This window comes from Electrona antarctica (genome assembly GCF_951216825.1).
Source record: "Electrona antarctica genome assembly, chromosome: 5".
Classification (NCBI taxonomy): domain Eukaryota; kingdom Metazoa; phylum Chordata; class Actinopteri; order Myctophiformes; family Myctophidae; genus Electrona; species Electrona antarctica.
In genome coordinates this window covers 20,129,747-20,150,442 of record NC_136810.1, presented here as the reverse complement: position 1 = coordinate 20,150,442, position 20,696 = coordinate 20,129,747, and the positions used below count along the sequence as shown (strand labels likewise).

The 20,696-nt window shown below is 42.5% G+C and overlaps 1 protein-coding gene across 3 annotated transcripts in view; it reads left to right on the top strand.

The window, feature by feature from the left end:
- The first annotated feature begins 12,100 nt into the window (after positions 1-12,100).
- The window catches only part of LOC306923418 (pleckstrin homology domain-containing family A member 5-like), a 123,050-nt gene continuing 114,454 nt past the window's right edge, over positions 12,101-20,696 (top strand). For 2 of the 3 annotated variants that reach the window (XM_079501500.1, XM_079501499.1), the window contains exons 1-3: positions 12,101-12,299; positions 12,419-12,495; positions 20,468-20,525. In XM_079501500.1, coding sequence (XP_079357626.1) covers positions 12,199-12,299; positions 12,419-12,495; positions 20,468-20,525 — 236 coding nt within the window. In that variant the 5' untranslated portion in view covers positions 12,101-12,198. The remainder of the gene's footprint in view (positions 12,300-12,418; positions 12,496-20,467; positions 20,526-20,696) is intronic. The other variant, XM_079501502.1, reaches the window with a different exon arrangement.

Here is a 20,696-nt window from a genome sequence, read left to right as displayed (position 1 = left end):
CTGCTGCTGTATATTGGTGCGGCTGCACAATGTCACGCGAAACTTGGCCAATTATCTGCGAGACCGACTGGCTGGGTCAGGTTGTCCAAGCAGTGAATTTTGTTCTTTAACAGAATCTCTGTGGGTGCGTCTGTGTCCTTTGTATCGTCTTCATGTATGTTACTGCCGTGGAAGGGTCCACGAGTGCAAGTTCCTTGTAGTACCTATCGAGGAGGAGATCAAGTGGGACACACACCACACACGTGAGGAAAAAGGCCCAGCACTGGCAGCGATTATACTGGTTCCTCGGTCTGAAAAAGCACATCCTCAGATTGTACTACAACAGCTCTGCTCGCTCCAGGAACGGTAGCCTACAATGAATTAGTTGTGCATTAAATAACACAGGTTCGCATTTAACTGCCTGTGATTCTGTCTAATGTTTGTATCTGCAATAGGCCTCATACATGTTGTGATGAAAACTAAACGTTGATACTAGTTGCATATTTAGGCTATTTTATTCACGTGTGTGTGTGTGTGTGTGTGTGTGTGTGTGTGTGTGTGTGTGTGTGTGTGTGTGTGTGTGTGTGTGTGCGTGCGCGCGTGCAATAATGTATTGATGTGTGCAGTATTAACAGTAGGAAAGCACTTACAACAAGTACAACCCCCCCCCCCCCCCCCCCCCCCCCCCCCCCCAGTACGCATGCACACTTCCCCATAAAGTGTTCTGTTAATGAGATATTTCATCTATGGCTTTAGAGAGAGACAGAGAGAGGAGCAGCCATTAAAGCACATGGCCACCATTCCTGCTTCCATTTTTCTCTTTCTTTCTTTCTTTCTTTCTTTCTTTCTTTCTTTCTTTCTTTCTTTCTTTCTTTCTTTCTTTCTTTCTTTCTTTCTTTCTTTCTTTCTTTCTTTGTTGTTCTGGAAGTTAGCCTCCAGAAGATACTTTGCAGCATCTTATTGCGACCACGCCTCCATATATGGTCACGCCTCGTGACGTCACGTCTCCATATATGGTCACGTCTTGTGACGTCACTTCTCCATATATGGTCACGTCTTGTGACATCACGCCTCCATATATGGTCACGTCTTGTGACATCCCATGGCCGTCTCCATATATGAAGCACTCGCCCAGCAGTCTGCCGTCATCCAGGCGGATGCGTGCACGCGACCTCGCCCTTTTGACGTCTTACTGCAGGTAATGCACACCCTGGGTGGTGTTCGTTCGTTATAGTGACCATCTTATGGTGAGCCTAACCTCAGAATTATTACAGGGGGTCCGCCTTTGAGTGATGGGGAACATTAGCCAAAAATAGCCAATCTACAAGCTTTAATTGAGCTTAATTTAGCCATGAATCCAACATATTAATGGAAACACAAATACAAATGTTGAAGACCCAATATAGAGCTATTTAACACTTTTTTAAAACACTTTAATAGTGAAAATAGCAGTCTCTTCTGAAAATTGCATTTGTTGTGACGTGTTGTGAGCTAGACTGGCTATGTTTGGTGCACTTGAACCGTGTGTGCGTGTAGTCCATCTGTCAGGCTGCCTTTAAGACAAGTGGGGAATCAATAATTATTGATTAGAGACTATTCAATATCCCCCCGTAAATGCACACGCTCGCGCGCACGCACGCGCACACGCACACGCACACGCACACATTCTCTCATGATGTGTAATTCAAGTGTCTAATGTGCAGAAAACAGTAAGTACTCGTGCACACCGACATCACTTGAACATATGCACACGCACGCACGCATGCACACACTTCTCCATTAATTGATTAATCTAAAAGCTAATCCATAGAATTAATTCCTATAGTAAATGATGTGTAGTTTTATCTGTAGACCAGAGAGGGTTGGTACATTAAATTTATGTCGGTGTCAGGTGAAAACCTTGTATGTCAAAAACCACGTTTTTTTTCTCATTATCAAATAGCCTATATGACGTGCTGTGAGCTGCATGTAGATCGGCTATATTCTCACTACTTTTGTGCGACACTCTTGTAGGACGAAGCTAGCAGGGCATTAATTTGCGACAAAAATACAATACATTAAAAAAGCGGAAACATGGAGACACGAGGTTTCTGCCTGACGACAATGATTTTTTTTTTAGAGCAGCTCTTGGCCCGAAGTGTCTTCCTTGGTCCTAATCTATAATGTGCTACTTAAGCATAAACGCTGCGCAGCCAGGCGATGTCGCACACGTGCGCGCAGTATAGATCTGCACTCATGAAGATGAGAGCCCCTGGGATGTGATGTCAGCACTGGTCGGCTTATTTATGGTCATCGGCCAGCGCAGAAACCTCATATGTCCAATCCCATATACTCCAACTTTTTGTGTTTAAAAAAAGAAAAAAAAATGTAAATGAATGCCCTACTTTGTCCGAAAAGTGCGTCGCACAAAAGTATTAAAAAATAATGCAGATCTACAAGCCAGACGAGGCTTTGTGAGCTCGGACATCTTGACATTTGGAAGGCTTGTAGATCTTGAAGGCAATATTTGTTTTGCCATTTTCTAATAATAGTGAATAGTGAATAGTGAATAGCAAACACGGTTAAGTTTCTATATGTGTGAGTATAGGTTTTATAAATATTGTCATATTGAGCTGATGAAAATTAAAAGCATTAACAAAGAGCTTGTGACCAGATACCACACTGGATCCAGTGGAACACAGGTTCTCTTTCTTTCTTTCTTTCTTTCTTTCTTTCTTTTCCATTTCTTCAAAAAAGTAAGGGTTTTTGGACATACGTGTTCTCCGTGCCGACAGAGGACGGTATAAGCATTAAGGAGTGTAAATCAATGCTAAACAGTTGCACACTTTAATCATTCATCTGTTTCATTACTTAACCACCCGAGCAGGGAGGTCGGAGGAAGCCATAGCAGCCTGCGGGAGTCCGGACAGCAATTTACTGCTGATATCATGATGAGTCAGGAATGTGGCGTACGTTTGCTGTACTATAGCCTACTGTACCAAGACCTACTGGGGTAATATACAATATAACCTTTATGGTGAAGACATGGTCAAATATCCATGTTCTGTACCTGTTACTGTTCTATTTTAACCTCATGTATGTGTTACTGTATTTGTTAAAATCTAGTTTTTATGTGGACACGCCCACCAGTTCATTAAGTATGCCTGGTTTGCCTGGTGGTGGGTGCTGATGGCCGGTGCACAGTGAATAGTGATCCACCTGAACTGAAGCCACACCCTCAGCTGTTGTTGTATGATAAAGGGGGAGGGGTTAGGGGAGGGGATGATATTGTGATGTCACTATCCCAGCAAGCACGGTCAGGACCTGGACGAATTAGGGACGTCTCGATTGGGGCCAGATCAAGTCAAACCAAGACTAGTCACATCTGGCCCAGAATATCACCTGATTTCAACCAACATAAATTTTACCCACTAAGACGGACGTCCCTGGATGAATCAGAGAGAGTCTGATCGAGGCCAGATCAACTTAAGTCATCATAACTAGTCAGATAAGCTATATTATTTAAACTGGTGAAGACGTCTTGAAAATGACATAAAGATCATCCCCATATGGGCTGTGATCTGGCCTAGTCCTGAACGTCAGCGGAGTCACTGGAGGACGTCATCATGACGTCATTTGGCTTGCTGGGATATCACTGTTTTCATTTTTCATTGGCACGTTTGACTGTCAAGGGTTCAGCCTCCAGGTAGGAACCCTATAGCTAAATACATAGGGAAGACATCATTGCACATAACAACCACACCAATGGGTCTAATGAAGTATTGTCAACTCATAAACACATGAAAAACTGGGAATGAATACAAAGATTACGGCACTCCATCTTTAAATTGCCAAATGGTGATAATATCAAACATAATCGGACAGTCTATATATTTCCCAAAAGTAAATGCATGTATTTCAGAAATACTGTGCGTGCGTCTGTGTCTGTGTGTGTGTGTGTGTGTGTGTGTGTGTGTGTGTGTGTGTGTGTGTGTGTGTGTGTGTGTGTGTGTGTGTGTGTGTGTGTGTGTGTGTGTGTGTGTGTGTGTGTGTGTGTGTGTGTGGTAGTGGCACCCTTGTGTGTATTACTTGTGAGGGCCAAATGTCCTCCTGTGCGCCGTGCGTGCGTGTCTACAGTGAATTGTGTGTGCAGGCTTGATCTCCTGCATGCCAGGCAGAGGCATTGTACCCACTGTACCCAGTGAGCTGCATGTTTCCACTCGGCTGTTGGACAGCTCTGTGCACAGCTCTGTGCCATGCTTGGCAGCGCAGGCACTCAGCTTGGAACTTGGACGTCTTCTAATAATAATGCAAATCTAACAAATCAATCTGTGACTAAAGTTTTCAAACAATATTGTAGTGCGCAGTGTGTGCAATATTAGTACATTTCCCTGTGAGATGTAGTGGAGAAGAAGTATAGAGAATTGAAATATGGATGCACTCCAGCAACGTAGTTCAAATATGATTATTTTTTGGGGGGGGTCCCCATTCAAATATGATTATTGAAAAGGTTGAGAACCACTGTACCTATACAGGAGGGCACAGAGTTGTAAACGTATAGCACCACCTGGGTCTGCAGCTGTACTGTACAGTATGTGCCCCAGTACAGTCAGATGATTATGACTCTCATAACTTCATGGTTGCTTGGTCATTCTCTTCCTCCAGGAATATGAGGCACAAGTTAACAAACAGTGTGTATAGATGAGAAATGGACCATGATGTGTATATTTGCACAATACTAATTCATTTCACATCGACGTTTTGTGCACACATGTGTGCATTGTCAGCCATACTGTTTTTCTTGCTTCATGGGACTAGTCTGCTGTTTTTTCCCGCTGTCCACATCATATATGGTCCACAATAACCACTTGAACCTCAGCAATATATGATTGATTGATTGATTGATTGATTGATTGATTGATTGATATTTTAATAAGAAAACATTTTAAACTCAAATCTAAATATACCCCCATATAAAATTATGTTTTTATATGGGGGTTCGCAGCCAAATACTGTACATACTTTTGAGGTTTCCTTGACCTGACAAAGTTTGGGAACCACTGATATACCGCTAGTGTTTCATATGGATAATGGCATGCTTCAGTAAGGCTCACACACAGCATAGTGTTTCATAGTGTTTCATATGGATAATGGCATGCTTCAGTAAGGCTCACACACAGCATAGTGTTTCATAGTGTTTCATATGGATAATGGCATGCTTCAGTAAGGCTCACACACAGCATAGTGTTTCATATGGATAATGGCATGCTTCAGTAAGGCTCACACACAGCATAGTGTTTCATAGTGTTTCATATGGATAATGGCATGCTTCAGTAAGGCTCACACACAGCATAGTGTTTCATAGTGTTTCATATGGATAATGGCATGCTTCAGTAAGGCTCACACACAGCATAGTGTTTCATAGTGTTTCATATGGATAATGGCATGCTTCAGTAAGGCTCACACACAGCATAGGTAAGGTGTTTCATATGGATAATGACATGCTTCAGTAAGGCTCACACACAGCATAGGTAAGGTGTTTCATATGGATAATGACATGCTTCAGTAAGGCTCACACACAGCATAGTGTTTCATAGTGTTTCATATGGATAATGGCATGCTTCAGTAAGGCTCACACACAGCATAGTGTTTCATAGTGTTTCATATGGATAATGGCATGCTTCAGTAAGGCTCACACACAGCATAGTGTTTCGTAGTGTTTCATATAGATAATGGCATGCTTCAGTAAGGCTCACACACAGCATAGGTAAGGTGTTTCATATGGATAATGACATGCTTCAGTAAGGCTCACACACAGCATAGGTAAGGTGTTTCATATGGATAATGGCATGCTGCAGTAAGGCTCACACACAGCATAGGTAAGGCAAAACAATTGTATTCGTATAGCACATTTCAACACTGCAATTGTGTTATACAATATACATCAAGCAAAGGAAACACAATTATAAAATGACATAGGATGCATACACTTTGTATAGAGCGTCACAGTCCCGCCCCCTCGAGAGACCCGGAAAATAATTCCCCGTTCATTTTCCTCATAGACTTTTCAAAAAGTATTTATTTAAAGACCTTTTAAACCTCGTACAAAGCCAACAATTTTTTGGGCCAAACAAATAATTAGAAAGAAGAAAAAAACGGCAGGTTACAACACTTTTTTTCTTGTTTTTCTTGTTTGTAATTATTTGTTTTGTCCAAAATATTGTGTTTGTTGTCATGATTTGTCACAACTCGAGTTGGCTTTGTAATAAATACTAAATAAATACTTTTTGAAATGTCTATGGGAAAAATGCATTGGGAATTATTTCCTGGGCCTGGCGTCGTTATGAAAGGGGGCGGGACTGCGACACTCTATTGCATGGCCATGTTATGTAGACAGATGGCAGGTTCATTTGTTTTGACGTGGCATCAAATAGTTTACAGATGATTTCTTCTTTTTATGTTAGACTGATGATAGGTTCTTGGTTTACCTGCAGTATGATCCTACAGTATATAGTTTCTATATGTATTACCTTGTGTTTATCATGCTTGCTCTGGAGTAAGAGCTTCTATTAAATGCCTACATTGTAAATTGTGAGAAATTATCACATAATATATAATATCCCATATTATGGGATATGGGATAAATTATCCCACATCCCATTGTGATATTTAATAGCCTTAATGAAGCATTGGGGACCGGATCAACATATGGAATGTCAGAACAGGTCAGCTCCATATATGGAGATGGAGGCGTGATGTTACGAAGCGTGATGTCACGGGGCGTGACCATATATGGAGGTGTGACGTGACACACAGGAATGCATTTTTTTTAGGGGCGCTAGCCCCTCCTGGTTTAATGTTTGTTTTTAGTTCAATGTTTGTTTTAAAAACGCCATTGACAATGAAGGGAACATTTACGTCATCTTGTCCTTAACACAAACAATAAAGAGAATGTAATGTTTGTTATGACACCGTTTGTTTTACATCATCATTACATCACCTAAGAGCGCCCCCTCACTCGTGTGTGATTTTTTTTGTGATTTACAATATTATTATTTTTCACCAGGAGCCTGGATGGCTTGGTTCCAGGATTAAAATATATATACTTTAGGAAATCTCTATGGGGAAAAAAATGAATGAGTGCCATAACGCTTCTTTAACCTCATGCCATCTGGACAAAGATACAGAACCTTGCCATGGAAAAAGGTCCGTTTTAGTAGGAGTTTTGTCCCCTCAGCCATCGCGGCGGAATTAAACAAACTGCCCCGCTGATAGGATGGTTCTGTACACAGTGGGGGCCTCATGTTTTTGTATTGTCTTGGTGTTATGTGATACCTATGTGTTGTTTTTGATGTGGGTGTTGAACAGACTGTGAAGACGAATATCCTTCGGGACAATAAAGATTGTTATTATTATTAACCACAACATGTAACCACAACATGCTATGCCCTATGGTGGAAACAAACAAACAGGGGACTCCTCTGTCAGATGTCATATACAGAGTACAGAGTCCAATACATTAGAGGTCAGATTACAGGCCGGAGCTCTGTTCTGTTCTGCCGCAGCCATGCAGGGACAAAAGGGCTCAATGTTTGTCATTTGAACAGGTACGCTATTAGAAGCCCCCCCCGGGGGACCTTCTAATAATGGAGCCCTCTGGGGTCTTTCTCTAAGGCTGTGACCCAGCAGCAGCTGGAGGGCCTCCTGGGTTAAACCCTACCCATTCACCTACCCTGTGCTGCTGTACAGTACATCATGCACCTTATGTCTACCCTCAGGTATATAACGCATTGGATAGCAGTGTTGTTTTCCTCGACTAAAACTAAGACGAAAAATGTTCGTCGACTACCTTTTTCCACTGACGAAAACTAAATGGAAACTAAATGAAAAACTAAGCTATGATGACTAAAACTAAGACTAAATAAAATATATACTGACAATTTCATCAACATATAAAAAACTGAAATGTTAGGAAGGGACTAGTGGACAAGAGATCCAGTATAAGTCATTTTACAAAATAGAAGATCTACAAGCTCACAACACGTCGCGCTGCGACGCGTTGTGGGCTTGTAGATCGCCTATTTTCAGCAAGTGTAAAAAAAAAAAGTCATTACGACGGCATCAAGGCCCGCCAAAATACATTTTAGTCGACTAAATCAACTGTAGATTTAGTCGACTAAAATCTTATGACATTTAGTCGACTAAAACTAGACACTAAAACATTCCAGGTGACTAAAACTAAATTAAAACTATTCAATAGACTACGACTAAAACTAAAATAAAAAAAGTTGCTGCCAAAAACAACACTGATGGATAGATATCGTCTCTGTCGGGTGGAAGCCTCATATCCAAAACTGTTACTGTATTTCAGTATTCAAATTCAAAAGTATAAAAAATAAAATAAAATAAAAAATAGCAGGTGGAAAAATCCTGATGCTTTTGTGTGACACTGGCATATGATCAAGTGGGGATATTTATTTACAAACATGTTGAAATGAATATAGGCCTACAGTACTGTATATGGAGGTTTCTTTCTATAACAGCACGGGAACGATACACTATGTGTAACGTACAGTAACGTTGTTTCTTTATTGATCTCTCTCTCTCTCTTCCCCTTAACACATGTCTGAGAGGTCATTTTTTTAGATTTTGAAGTTGATTATCTTTGCCCATGAAGGTTCCCCTTCCATGACCTTCATCATCCATCATCATTCCATCATCTCAGAAATGTTTGACATCTGAAACATTTTCTAAATATGAATTTAAGCACATACTACTTCTGTCTCTGTCTGACTTACTGTCTTACTGTCACTGTATCCTTCCCTTTCTCTTTTTTATGAGGACATTTAAAAAAAAGAAATATATATATATATTATGTGAAGTAAAAGTATCTCAAAAAAGTACAGCACTTGATTAGGTGTACTTGTATTCAGCACACCACACACAAAGTAGCCTAACACAATGGTAGCGCACACACACACACACACACACACACACACACACACACACACACACACACACACACACACACACACACACACACACACACACACACACACACACACAGTGGTGTTGGATAACTCTGCTTTTGTATTGGTGTGAAAGGCTGACACTGTGTGTGTGTGTGTGTGTGTGTGTGTGTGTGTGTGTGTGTGTGTGTGTGTGTGCGCGTGTGTGTGTGTGTGCGCGCGCGCATGTGTGTGTGCGTGCGTGTGTGTGTGTGTGTGCGTGTACACGTGTGTGATGTGCGTGCGTGTGTGTGTAAGGCTGACACTGCATTCCTATAGGAATACAATGACAGGGGGCGGAGACCATGTACTCAATGCAAAGGTGGTATTGGAAGTGTGTGTGTGTGTGTGTGTGTGTGTGTGTGTGTGTGTGTGTGTGTGTGTGTGTGTGTGTGTGTGTGTGTGTGTGTGTGTATTTGCAAAGGCCAAATGTCCCCACAAGTACAGTGGCATTTGATAAAACAGACATTGTGAGAGACAATTGTAAATAGCTCTGGGTAGCACTTATATTGTAAATGTAAGGGGAAAATCACATTTTTGAATTACTCAACTAAGCCTTATTTCAAATATATATACATATATCATTTCTATGGACTGGGTTGTTCAGTAACAGTAACACAAGGGCCCCTGGGCCGGTAATTTTTGCAGGGCCCCCATGGCGTGCGTGCAGGTGACATTTTCGTGTTTTTCTGTGTTTTTATCATCTTTTTAACCTAAATTTAACAAAATCAACAGCTAATGAAGGGCCCCAGGAGCCCTTTTTAGGGCGACAAACCTATAGTACCTCACGGTCCAATTTCCCCGAAGGGCCCCTGAGAGCCAAGGGCCCCTGGGCCACAGCCCCACTGGCCCAAAGGCTAATTTGTCCCTAGCCTGGTTTCCAGCCCATAGACCCCGCCCACTCGACTGAGCGAGGCTAAAATCAGGCTAATTTGTCCCTGCTCTCCATGCACTCCAGCTCTTTACTAAAAATACATTTTATTTTCAGGTCTGGTTAGAAATGTTGTCCAATCAGGAGATAACTCACATGATGGAATACAGACAAGACAAGTGGAATTGCAAGTGATGACACAGAGTCACAGACACACACACACAAGAAAAACAACAGACACACAGTCACAGACACACAGTCACAGACACACACAGAGTCACACACACACACACACACACACACACACACACACACACACACACACACACACACACACACACACACACACACACACACACACACACACACACACACACACACACACAAGAAAAACAACAGAGAGTCACAGACACACAGAGTCACAGACACACAGAGTCACAGACACACACACAAGAACAACAACACACAATTGGAGCTGGGACATTATAAATGGGTACTCTCTCCCGGTTGGCTGAAATTGGCAACCGTTACTGAATAAACACTCTATGGCAATTATTACTATCACAAAATATATCTATTTAACACTGTTAATGACATTTGCTTTAACCAAAAAAGTGTAGGCCTAATTCATGTCACCTTAAATGATTTGTAAAAGCATATACTTTTGACTATTTAAGTATTTTGTAGTAGTAGTTTGGCGCAAGTAGGCCTATGCATACACATTTTACTGAGGAACTTTCACAAAATGACCAAGAGTATATTCTAATAGGCAACTTTGACTCAATTACTGGAGTTGAGAGACTTTGTCCTCCACTGCAGTGTAGGCTACACAGGGATGTGATAGGTGGATTCAATTACACTCAGGTATAATTCCATAGATGCGATTGGTGGATTCAATCGGTGTCACACTCAGGTAGTAGGCTATAATAATAAATCCCCCAGATGATCCACTTTGCTCCACTTGTCAGCCGTTGCCAAGGTTTCAGCCGTTACACCGACATCGGTGGCCTATTGGAATATGTCACCACGGAGGGGCGCCATTTGTCAACAGTACGAGTGTAAAAGTAGCCTAATCTCCACCATTTGGAATAAATCAGGGGTCTTCAACGTGTTTCAGCCTGAGCCCAAGGACCCCCGAGCTGTGAGAGAGATAGAGCAGAGACCCCCCACTGTATATTGTATAACATTGTGTTGTAGATTTAGACAGCTTCATCAGTGTTTGATATAATGTTCATGTGTATTTTCAGACAATTAACCAATTAAACCGATAATACTTATTAGTAAACTTGACCTTTAACTAGTTTGCTCGTGACTCGTGAGCTTGTACATCTGCATTTTTGTAACTTGAAGATCAGTTATTCCTATCCCTCAGAATAGGTACAAAAATACCCACTGTTGAAGACCCCTGGAATAAACCCATAATGAGTAGCCTACAGTAGGTTATAAATTAGGACAAAAAATTAAATAAAATAAATTAAGAAAGAAAGAAAGAAAGAAAGAAAGAACGAACCCTCCTGCAATCATGAATTCAGGTTTCAACATTTGTGTCAAAGTCATTCATACTTGATTGATTGATTGAAGAATTTATTAACAGTTTGCAGAATTACAGTACATTTCAAGCACAAACTCAATACAAAGGCTGTTAACTGTGAGTGGACGACCCAATTAAGCATTACACTTGTTTCCAATAGGGTCCACCATGTTCAAATCATCAAAACATTTAGAGACGTACAAATAGACACTTCTATAGACAGAACAGGAATTCATCATAAATGACTTGCAGTCATTCATACTTGCAGATGAAATGAAATGAAATGAAATCTATATTTACCCAGGGTATCTGGGCTAAGCTCAAGAACTTGTTTCCAGCCAGGCCCTGCTCATAGAACACATTTCATCGTAGTGGTTGATGCCTTGTTCAAGGGCATTTCAGCGGTGGTAATTTTAACGTGTCGGACGGCTGGTTCGAACTGGGAACCTGGGAACCTGGGACCTGGGAACCTGGGATCTACCTGGGAACCTGGGATCTACAAGGTCAACTAAGTGGTGCGCTGCGGTGAGTTGTGAGCTTGCAGATTGGCTATCTTCAGTTTATAAAGCTGACCTGCTGCTTGTTGATCAGTTATTTCTAATAGAAATACATAATTAAATAAAATAGAGACTAGGGAGGAGAGAGAGAGAGAGAGAGAGAGAGAGAGCGAGAGAGAGAGAGAAATGAAAAACAGCGTCCCCGTGCGGTCACGCAATTGTCCAGGTCACAGGTGTGTGCGTAACCGGGTGTGTGTGTGTGTGTGTGTGTGAGAGCACACCGGCGGCAGAGACCGTAGTAGACACTAGACAGTAGGCAGTGCACAGAGCGACATGGCGGCGGTGGACCTGCACCAGCAGCCGGACTGGATCTCCGTTCTCCCCAAAACCTGGAGCTACGGAGTCACCAGGGACGGACGCGTCTTCTTCGTCAAGTAAACGAGCCCATATATAGTCTGTCTGTCTGTCTGATGAATGAATGAATGCAGGGGTTCGGTCAAACAGTGGCTGTATTATAATGTTGTTGTTTCTGTCTCTTATTTTTTCCCTATAGTGAGGAAGCTCAGAGTACAACCTGGCTGCATCCTGTGAGCGGAGAGGCGCTGATCACCGGACACCGCAAAACTCCAGGTGTGTGTGTGTGTGTGTGTGTGTGTGTGTGTGTGTGTGCGCGCGCGCGTGTGACTGTGTGAGCGTGTAGCGTGTGTACGCGGCGCGCGCGCGTAATTGTGTTTTAAAAACTATTTTGAAAATAATATGACACTTGTACACCTGAAGCAGCGCGAGGAGAGTCAAGTGTCGCGACACCCTGGTTTCTCTTCCTGTGTGTGTGTTGTATGTTTTGCTCGCGAGTGCGTGCGTGTGTGTGTATACTGTGTGTCACTATTCTATAACTTTGACCAGAGAACTTGTATTATTGGCAAATGTTCACTTCATGAGCACATTGAGAAGTATCACTATATTGATAATACAAATCTGACACTGAGCTTATAGGTCTGATATTTTCAAATATGTTAGGGTTTCAACTTAATTGGTTGAAGTGATTTTGTATTAATTTATTTTGCTGGGCACAACCTGGCATCTAGATAGGCTATATTTCCACACTGGCTGTATAGCTGCATTTTATTCATTAACGTGATTTTGTACTCGGATGATGCAGTGATTTATTAGAACTCAAGCGATTTTTTTATTACTGCCTTTCAGTTCACTACTGCTCTGCCTGGCAGTTTATGGGGGTCCCACCCTGCCACAGGCTCCTTTCAACAGGGTGGTCCGGGGGATAGATACATATCAATGTGGGGGTCCTTCGTTGACATGAACAGGTGCAGTTTCATGCAATTACTTGAGAGATAGTCTTGGAATATACATTTCTTACCAATAATTTTCTTCACCAATGTGTTTGTAAAGGTGTCTATACTAACATATCCCACATTGGTTTCTATTCAACCACCCTATAGGGGAATTTTTGACAGCAGCTGAAAGTTGTGGTACCATCAACAACCAATATAAGGCAAAAATGTTCTATATTTCACTATGCTTTAAGTAGCATATGACGTGTCAAACTAGGGGGTTTTCATGATTCTGAATCCATTCCAAGCATTAGTTTTGCACGAAAAATACCCCTTGGGCTAAAAACGGCTATAGACGTCATCACAAATGTGATGAGGTCAGCACATTTGGGCACATTTGGGTTAAGTGGCTATGGCCGAATTTAGCCCAAGGAGTGTTTCTTTTTTATTAATATCCCCCACTACATATTGTATAACAATGTGTTGCAGATTAAACTTTTTCATAGATTTCATAGATGGCTTCAGTTCAGTGGTGTACATTTCTGTGTTATTTAGCCTACTTGAGTCCTACTAGACCCCAGGAAATGACATATGGCGTGTGTCTGAACAAACAACTGGATCAGAGACGAAATGTTTTTATAATCGTCATGGGGGCGCCCCTCCTCCCCCCACTAAGGCCCCCCCCCCCCCCCCCCCCCCGCAACGGGGGGAAAAAAGTTGTTGTTTTTTTCTTTCCACCCTAAACCCAAGCATTTTGGTTCTAAACACTTATTTGTAACACTCTTTAAACGTGTCACAGTGTTTAGATTATAAGAGCATGTTTGTTTAAATGCCATGATTGCAGCACTGAGTTATCTGGTAGGCTACTCCTTTTCATTGTGAACAAGTAGCCTAAGCAGAGTACAGTACTCTACTACAGTACAAGATTAGCATTTGAATGCCTGATCTGCATGTGTACAAGGGGACAGGCAACGCGGCCCACCCGGGCCCGGACAAAAGAGGTGTTAACGTGCGTTCAGACTTGGATGGTTAGAGCTGCGCGATTACATACAAAGTCAATGCAAAGACGAGAATTGCGCGAACGGGTGCGGGAACGGGACGAACCGACTAGGCGAATATACTGTACATATTCAGCCTGGTCAATTCATCATGGGGGCTCGAGCCCCGCCGCCCCCACGGAGTCTACGTCACTGAACTGGATACTAGGGGGCTGCCACACTGACACTGTGGCCCCTTTTCCAACAAAATACTTAATTTGGTTCTAGAACTGGTTCCGTTCAAGATGGTTGGAACCTTGGTGCTGAACCGGTGGCCATTTTTTGGTTCCTGTGTTTCGAACCAACTTCTAGTGTTCTGAACCAATTCATTTTCAACGGAAATACTCTGAACTGGTTTAATATCAGGCGGGAAAAGAAATAACTGAACCGGTTCAAACCTGCTGGAAATAGGCTCAATATGTCAGTTTTGTCACCTCCCCCTTCACATTCAATAGATCCCATGATCTTTTGTAGATCTACAAGCTCACACCATGCTGCGTTGTGAGCTTCCCAGCAAGCCAAATGACGTCATGATGACGTCCTCCGGTGACTCCGGTGACGTTCAGGACTAGGCCAGATCACAGCCCATATGGGGATGATCTTTACGTCATTTCCAGGACGTCTTCACCAGTTTAAATAATATAGCTTATTCTGGGCCAGATCTGACTAGTTATGATGACTTAAGTTGATCTGGCCTCGATCGGACTCTCTCTGATTCATCCAGTGACGTCCGTCTTAGTGGGTAAAATTTATGTTGGTTGAAATCGGGTGATATTCTGGGTCAGATGTGACTAGTCTTGGTTTGACTTGATCTGCGGCCCCAATCGAGACGTCACTAATTCGTCCAGGTCCTGACCGTGCTTGCTGGGTTGTTTCTGTCTCACACTCTCTCTTTCCATTCTGCTACTCACACGCTGCGTTTTGAGCTTGTAGATCAGCTATTTTGGGGCGACGTACAGAGTCAAATGATGTCCGGTGGCGTTGTGTGACTATAAGGACAGTTTCACGCCTGGTACAATATTTAGTTATCCCTTTTAGGACTGAGGCCGATTCTAAAAAAAAAAAGACTTCTAAATCATGAAAATTTTCTGAAAAACCTCCTGTTTCTATATCAGTGGTTCTCAATATTTCATGTCAAGGAAGGACCCCAAAAATGATATGTAATTGGCTGCCGACCCCCATCTGAAAATATGTTGTTCTAAGTAACCCCCCAGAAGCAAAGATTTGGGTTAAAATTGTTTGCTCTGAAAGAATATATATTCAAAGATTTGCGCAAAAATAGCAGATCTACAAGCTCATAGCGCGGCACTCGTGCCGCACTATGAGCTTGTAGATCTGCTATTTTCCAATAGCTAAAGTATAACATAATGCTTTAAAACACCTAAAGGAGTTCCCGCCCAGCCATAATGGGTTTAAGTGACAATGGTGGGGCTAAAGAATGGTTCTGAAGATGTGTTCACTTTCACTTCTCCCGTTGGAATTAATATACTACTACAACCTGCTTCCGGTCTCCTAAAAAAAAGAGGCAAACGACTGCTTCAAATATGTGGATATATGTGGAACAACTACACATACTGTACATACAGGAAGTAAAAGACAGTTGGGCCAGTTTGTTTTTATTTTGACTTCTCTAGGTATCAACTAAGATGTTGAACGAGGCTCTGAAACAGAAGTAACTATGTGTGAGGCTAGATTATCCGCATCATGTGTGCAATTGTGTAATGTTGTGTCTCCCTCTGTCTGTAATGTCTTTTTGTTTGTCATTGATGTTTTATGTGTGGCTGTAGCTGGGGTGAAAGCCAAGAAAGAAAAATTCCCTTGTGGACAATAAAGTTTACCTTGACCTTGACCTTGTCCTCAGACGAGCCCTACATCGTTGCTTCCAGTCATCCCGGTTCTCCATAAATCTTGCCAGCTTGTTGGTGCTTTGCGCTCCTGCGTCTTTCTTGAGTACATCCACATATTTGGACGTCCTCTTGATCGATGCCCATGTGTTAGTTCCCACAGCACTACTTTGCTGCCTGGCAGTTCTTGATGTCTTTGGCAGTGTCCTGCTATAGTCTCATTCTCTTGGCTGCTACTTTCTGGCTCATCCTTGGTATTCCCTCATACAGGGTTTTGTTGGTTGCTGAGGTTAAGTACTGCACACAGCATTCTGGTGTAGCACCCGTCTAGAGACTTCTGCAGGGTTGGCTTCAGGGCCCAGCATTCGCTGCCATATAGATAACGGATAACAGATTCCACCATTGCATAGAAGAAGCTGCGTTTGATTTGTCGAGGGAGATTGAGAGTTCCATACACTGGTCATGCCATTCAGGGCCCTTCTTCACTTTTAGATCCTGCTCTGCTGAGTTGACCCAGGTACTTGAAGTCCTTGACTTCCTTCAGCACAGTTTCTCCTGTTAACCCATTTTGGGCGGGAACCCCTTTTGGTGTTTTAAGCATCATGTTATGCTTTAGCTGTTGGAAAAATAGCAGATCTACAAGCTCATAGCGTGGCACCGAGTGCCGCGCTACGAGCTTGTAGGTCTGCTATTTTTGAAAAATCGTGAAAATGCGGCACAAATCTTTGAATATATATTCTTTCAGAGCGAACGTTTTTAACTGAAATATTTGCTTCTGAGGGGTTCCTGGAATAACATATTTTCAGATGGGGGTTGGAGGCCAATTACATATCATTTTTGGGGTCCTTGACATGAAATATTGAGAACCACTCATATAGAATCATAGGTATTTCAGAAAACTGTCAGGATTTAGAAGACCTTTTTTAAATTTCGACGTCAGGCCTAAATAATTGTTGCCTTGGTTACAATTTAAAAAGCTGCAGAGACAAATCCCGCTATGAAAATGCATCCATGGATATGTTATGGGAAGTGTAACGCAGTGGTTCTCAAAGTGGGGTCCAGGGACCCCCAGATGTCCTTGAGGGGGTTCCAGGGATAGGGGTAGGGATGGGACGATATCAAAATTACATGTCAAAATTGTGGCAAAAATAATTGCGATTAACTATATTATCGCAATAATGAAAATAAGGATGACAATTTAACAATAAATTACAATCTCTGTGGAGCAGTTTTTTATCATAATAGACGATCCCTACCAGCGGGTCCCTAGCAAGATTTGCATCACAATCATTTTAACCCCATTATCTATTTTATACGTTGGCTATTCAAAAATAGCAGATACTGCAAGCTTGTACTTGTATCTGCTATTTATGAAAAATATACATAAAACAACGTTTGAGAACCACTGGTGTAACGTATGGAATCGTTCTACTTATCCCTTATGCCTAATCTTACGAGGCATTTTCTATTTTATATATATATATATATATATATATATATATATATATATGGTGAAAGAAAAACTAATCTTCATTGCCATGTTATGAGCTTGCAGATCAGCAATCTATTTTGCTATTTTAAAATGTTTTTCAAAATAATAATAACTAGAAAAAGTTCTGGGCACAGGTCTCCACCAGGAGGGGGGGGGGGGTGGTGGTGGTGTGTGTGTGTGTGTGTGTGTGTGTGTGTGTGTGTGTGTGTGTGTGTGTGTGTGTGTGTGTGTGTGTGTGTGTGTGTGTGTGTGTGTGTGTGTGTGTGTGTGTGTGTGTGTGTGTGTGTGTGTGTGTGTGTGTGTGTGTGATGCAACTTGGCCTGTTGTAGCGCCACCATGAGGCTGATTTGAAAACTGTCAAGTGGCATTTCTTCCTCAGCCTAGTAGTGGGAATAGGCATGCACAGTTTCACCGCAATCGGATGCTGCGTTGAGGAGTTGTGGCGATTTGTACAAAACGGGCTACTCCTGAAAACTTTAGAAGCCAATTGTAGCGAATCAGGATGGATAATTACGAGAAATCAAACAAATCACATGATCACATGACTATGGAGAGCATGTGTACCGATTTGCGTGAAATTTGGATAAAATCTGAAGGAGTAATATTAGAAAATGTGTTTTACATATGTCGGCCTCCTGGTGGCGCTATAAAGAGCAGATGTGAAAAATTCCAGGCAAAGGTTTTTCCTTGACCTCTAGGGAGTGTGCATACATGGTTTTACACAGATCGGTGCAGTTATAGGTAAAAACACAAATCGGCCAGTTATAGCGCCACCATGAGGCTGAGTTGAAAATATTCAAGTGGCATTTCTTCCTCGGCCTAGTGGAAATGTGCGTGCAAATTTTCACGGAAATCACACGATGTGTTCATGATTTGCAGCATTTTGTTTGAAACGGAGCACTCCTGCGAACTTTGGAAGCCAATCGTAGCCAATCAGGATGGAGTCTGAAAAATCTGAAAGACCCGTTTCGTTGAATGGCTCTAGAGAGACTGTGTACCAATTTGCGTAAAGTTTGGACAAAATCTGTAGGTGTACTGTCAAAACATTTGTTTTGCACAAAGCGGCCTCCTGGTGGCGCTATAACAGGCCAATGTGAAAACTTTGGAGCAGAGGTTCAGCTCTGGCATCCAGGGAGTGTGTGTGCAGAGTATGGCTGCGATCAAGCCAACGGTGCCAGAGATTAGCTGTTCACAGACGGACGGACGGACACACGGACGGAGTGCAAAACAACTCTCTCCCCATGCCTTCGGCCTGGTGGAGACAAAAAGGCGTCGTCTAAGATGGGGCACACAGTTTGCAGCTAGCTCTGTTGGTACCAACATACACTTCAACAGCATGCTGAAGTCAGCCAGAAAGCTGACTGCGCACACGCACACGCACACACGCACATGCACACTTCCAATCCGGATCAATTTTCAGTGTGATAAAAGACCAGGCATAGACAGCTTGTTTTATTATCTCTGAATTTGTAGAGAAACTGTAGAAGAAAAAAAATGCACATTACTTTCAATAATTCTGTTCAGATAAATAAATCGGTCCTCGTGTTTTCCGGTTCATCAGCGTAAGAATGTGACGTCGTTCGTTGTTTCACAATGATTGATCACCTGTCATAGAAACATGATCAGCTTCATTATAACACGCCAGTGTTGATGAAAGGAATTGATTATCTCGTAAACATACAATGTTGATTGATTCCGTGAGTTAATGATTCTGATTCTTGATTCTGATCCCCTGAGGTGTAAACATGATTATGATTATGCACTGCTACATGATTACACACACACACACACACACACACACACACACACACACACACACACACACACACACACACACACACACACACACACACACACACACACACACACACATTTAACATCTTTATTTGCATTCACATTTTACAAGAAATTATTGAACACAAACAATAGTGGATGCGCAAACTTGGAAAACTCTACAACAAGTGCTTCAGGATACAGATCACGGGTACAGAAAGCATCGCCTTCTCCTAGCTCTGGTCCATATCCTTCTACTGCTTCTACGATTCTGCCCTGCAGTATAAGGCTATGGGATTTTAAATCTCAAATCGAAATCAGACCAGCCTCTCCTCTTTAGTGGAAATCTTTGTTTTGGTGAGTAGCAAAAACGTTCTTTTAAAATACGCTAAAGAGGAGAGGCTGGTCTGATTTCGATTTGAGATTTAAAACCGAAAGTCCCATAGCCTTATACTGCAGGGCAGAATCGTAGAAGCATTAGAAGGCTATGGACCAGAGCTAGCCTTCTCCATATATGGCGACTGCCAAAATTGCAGACACTGAACAGAATTTTGCCGATGCCTTAGCTCTCGGCTTGGCATGCCTGCAATCTGCAGGCCACACACACACACACACACACACACACACACACACACACACACACACACACACACACACACACACACACACAGTGGAATAACGTCCCCTGCACCTAAGGGTTGTGCCCTCTATTGATAATTAAAAATAAAAATGGCATGCCATAGACCCACCTGTTCAGAGGATCTGCTCGGAATTACAATTGCGTGCGGTTAGGGTTAGGGTTGGGGACAGGCTTAGTAATGGAGTGAGTCGTACCAACGCGCCGTCAGAATAATGACGCATATTGTTTACGTAACTTTTGGGCATGTCCATAACGTACTTGCGATGCCCTTATATGGATGTTCGATTGCTTTGTTTGTTTGATTTGTTCTCTGTTTTATACTGATGTTTTTTTTTATGATTTTAAACCTGTAAGGCTGTGAAAGGTTGCACTATGAATAAAATGATCTTACTTTCATTCTTGCACGCACGCACGCAGGCAAGCACGCACGCACGCACGCACGCACGCACGCACGCACACAGCCTCTCTCAGGGCAGTGCTCCAGTTAACAGTGTGTCCATCTGCTTGTTGTGTTTGGACCCACACAGACCTGCCAACGGGATGGGAGGAGGGCTACACGTTCGAGGGAGCGAGGTGCTTCATCAAGTGAGTGGCAAACCCCCCCCCCCCCCCCCCCCCCCCCCCCCCCCCATGTCACTAGAGACCAATGAGTACAATACTGTTCCCGATTTTGGAGAGCCCTAGGTCAGCCGATCGATTATCTTATAAATCCCATAAGCCCCTATTTCAGAACTAGCCGATCGACAAGATCGTACT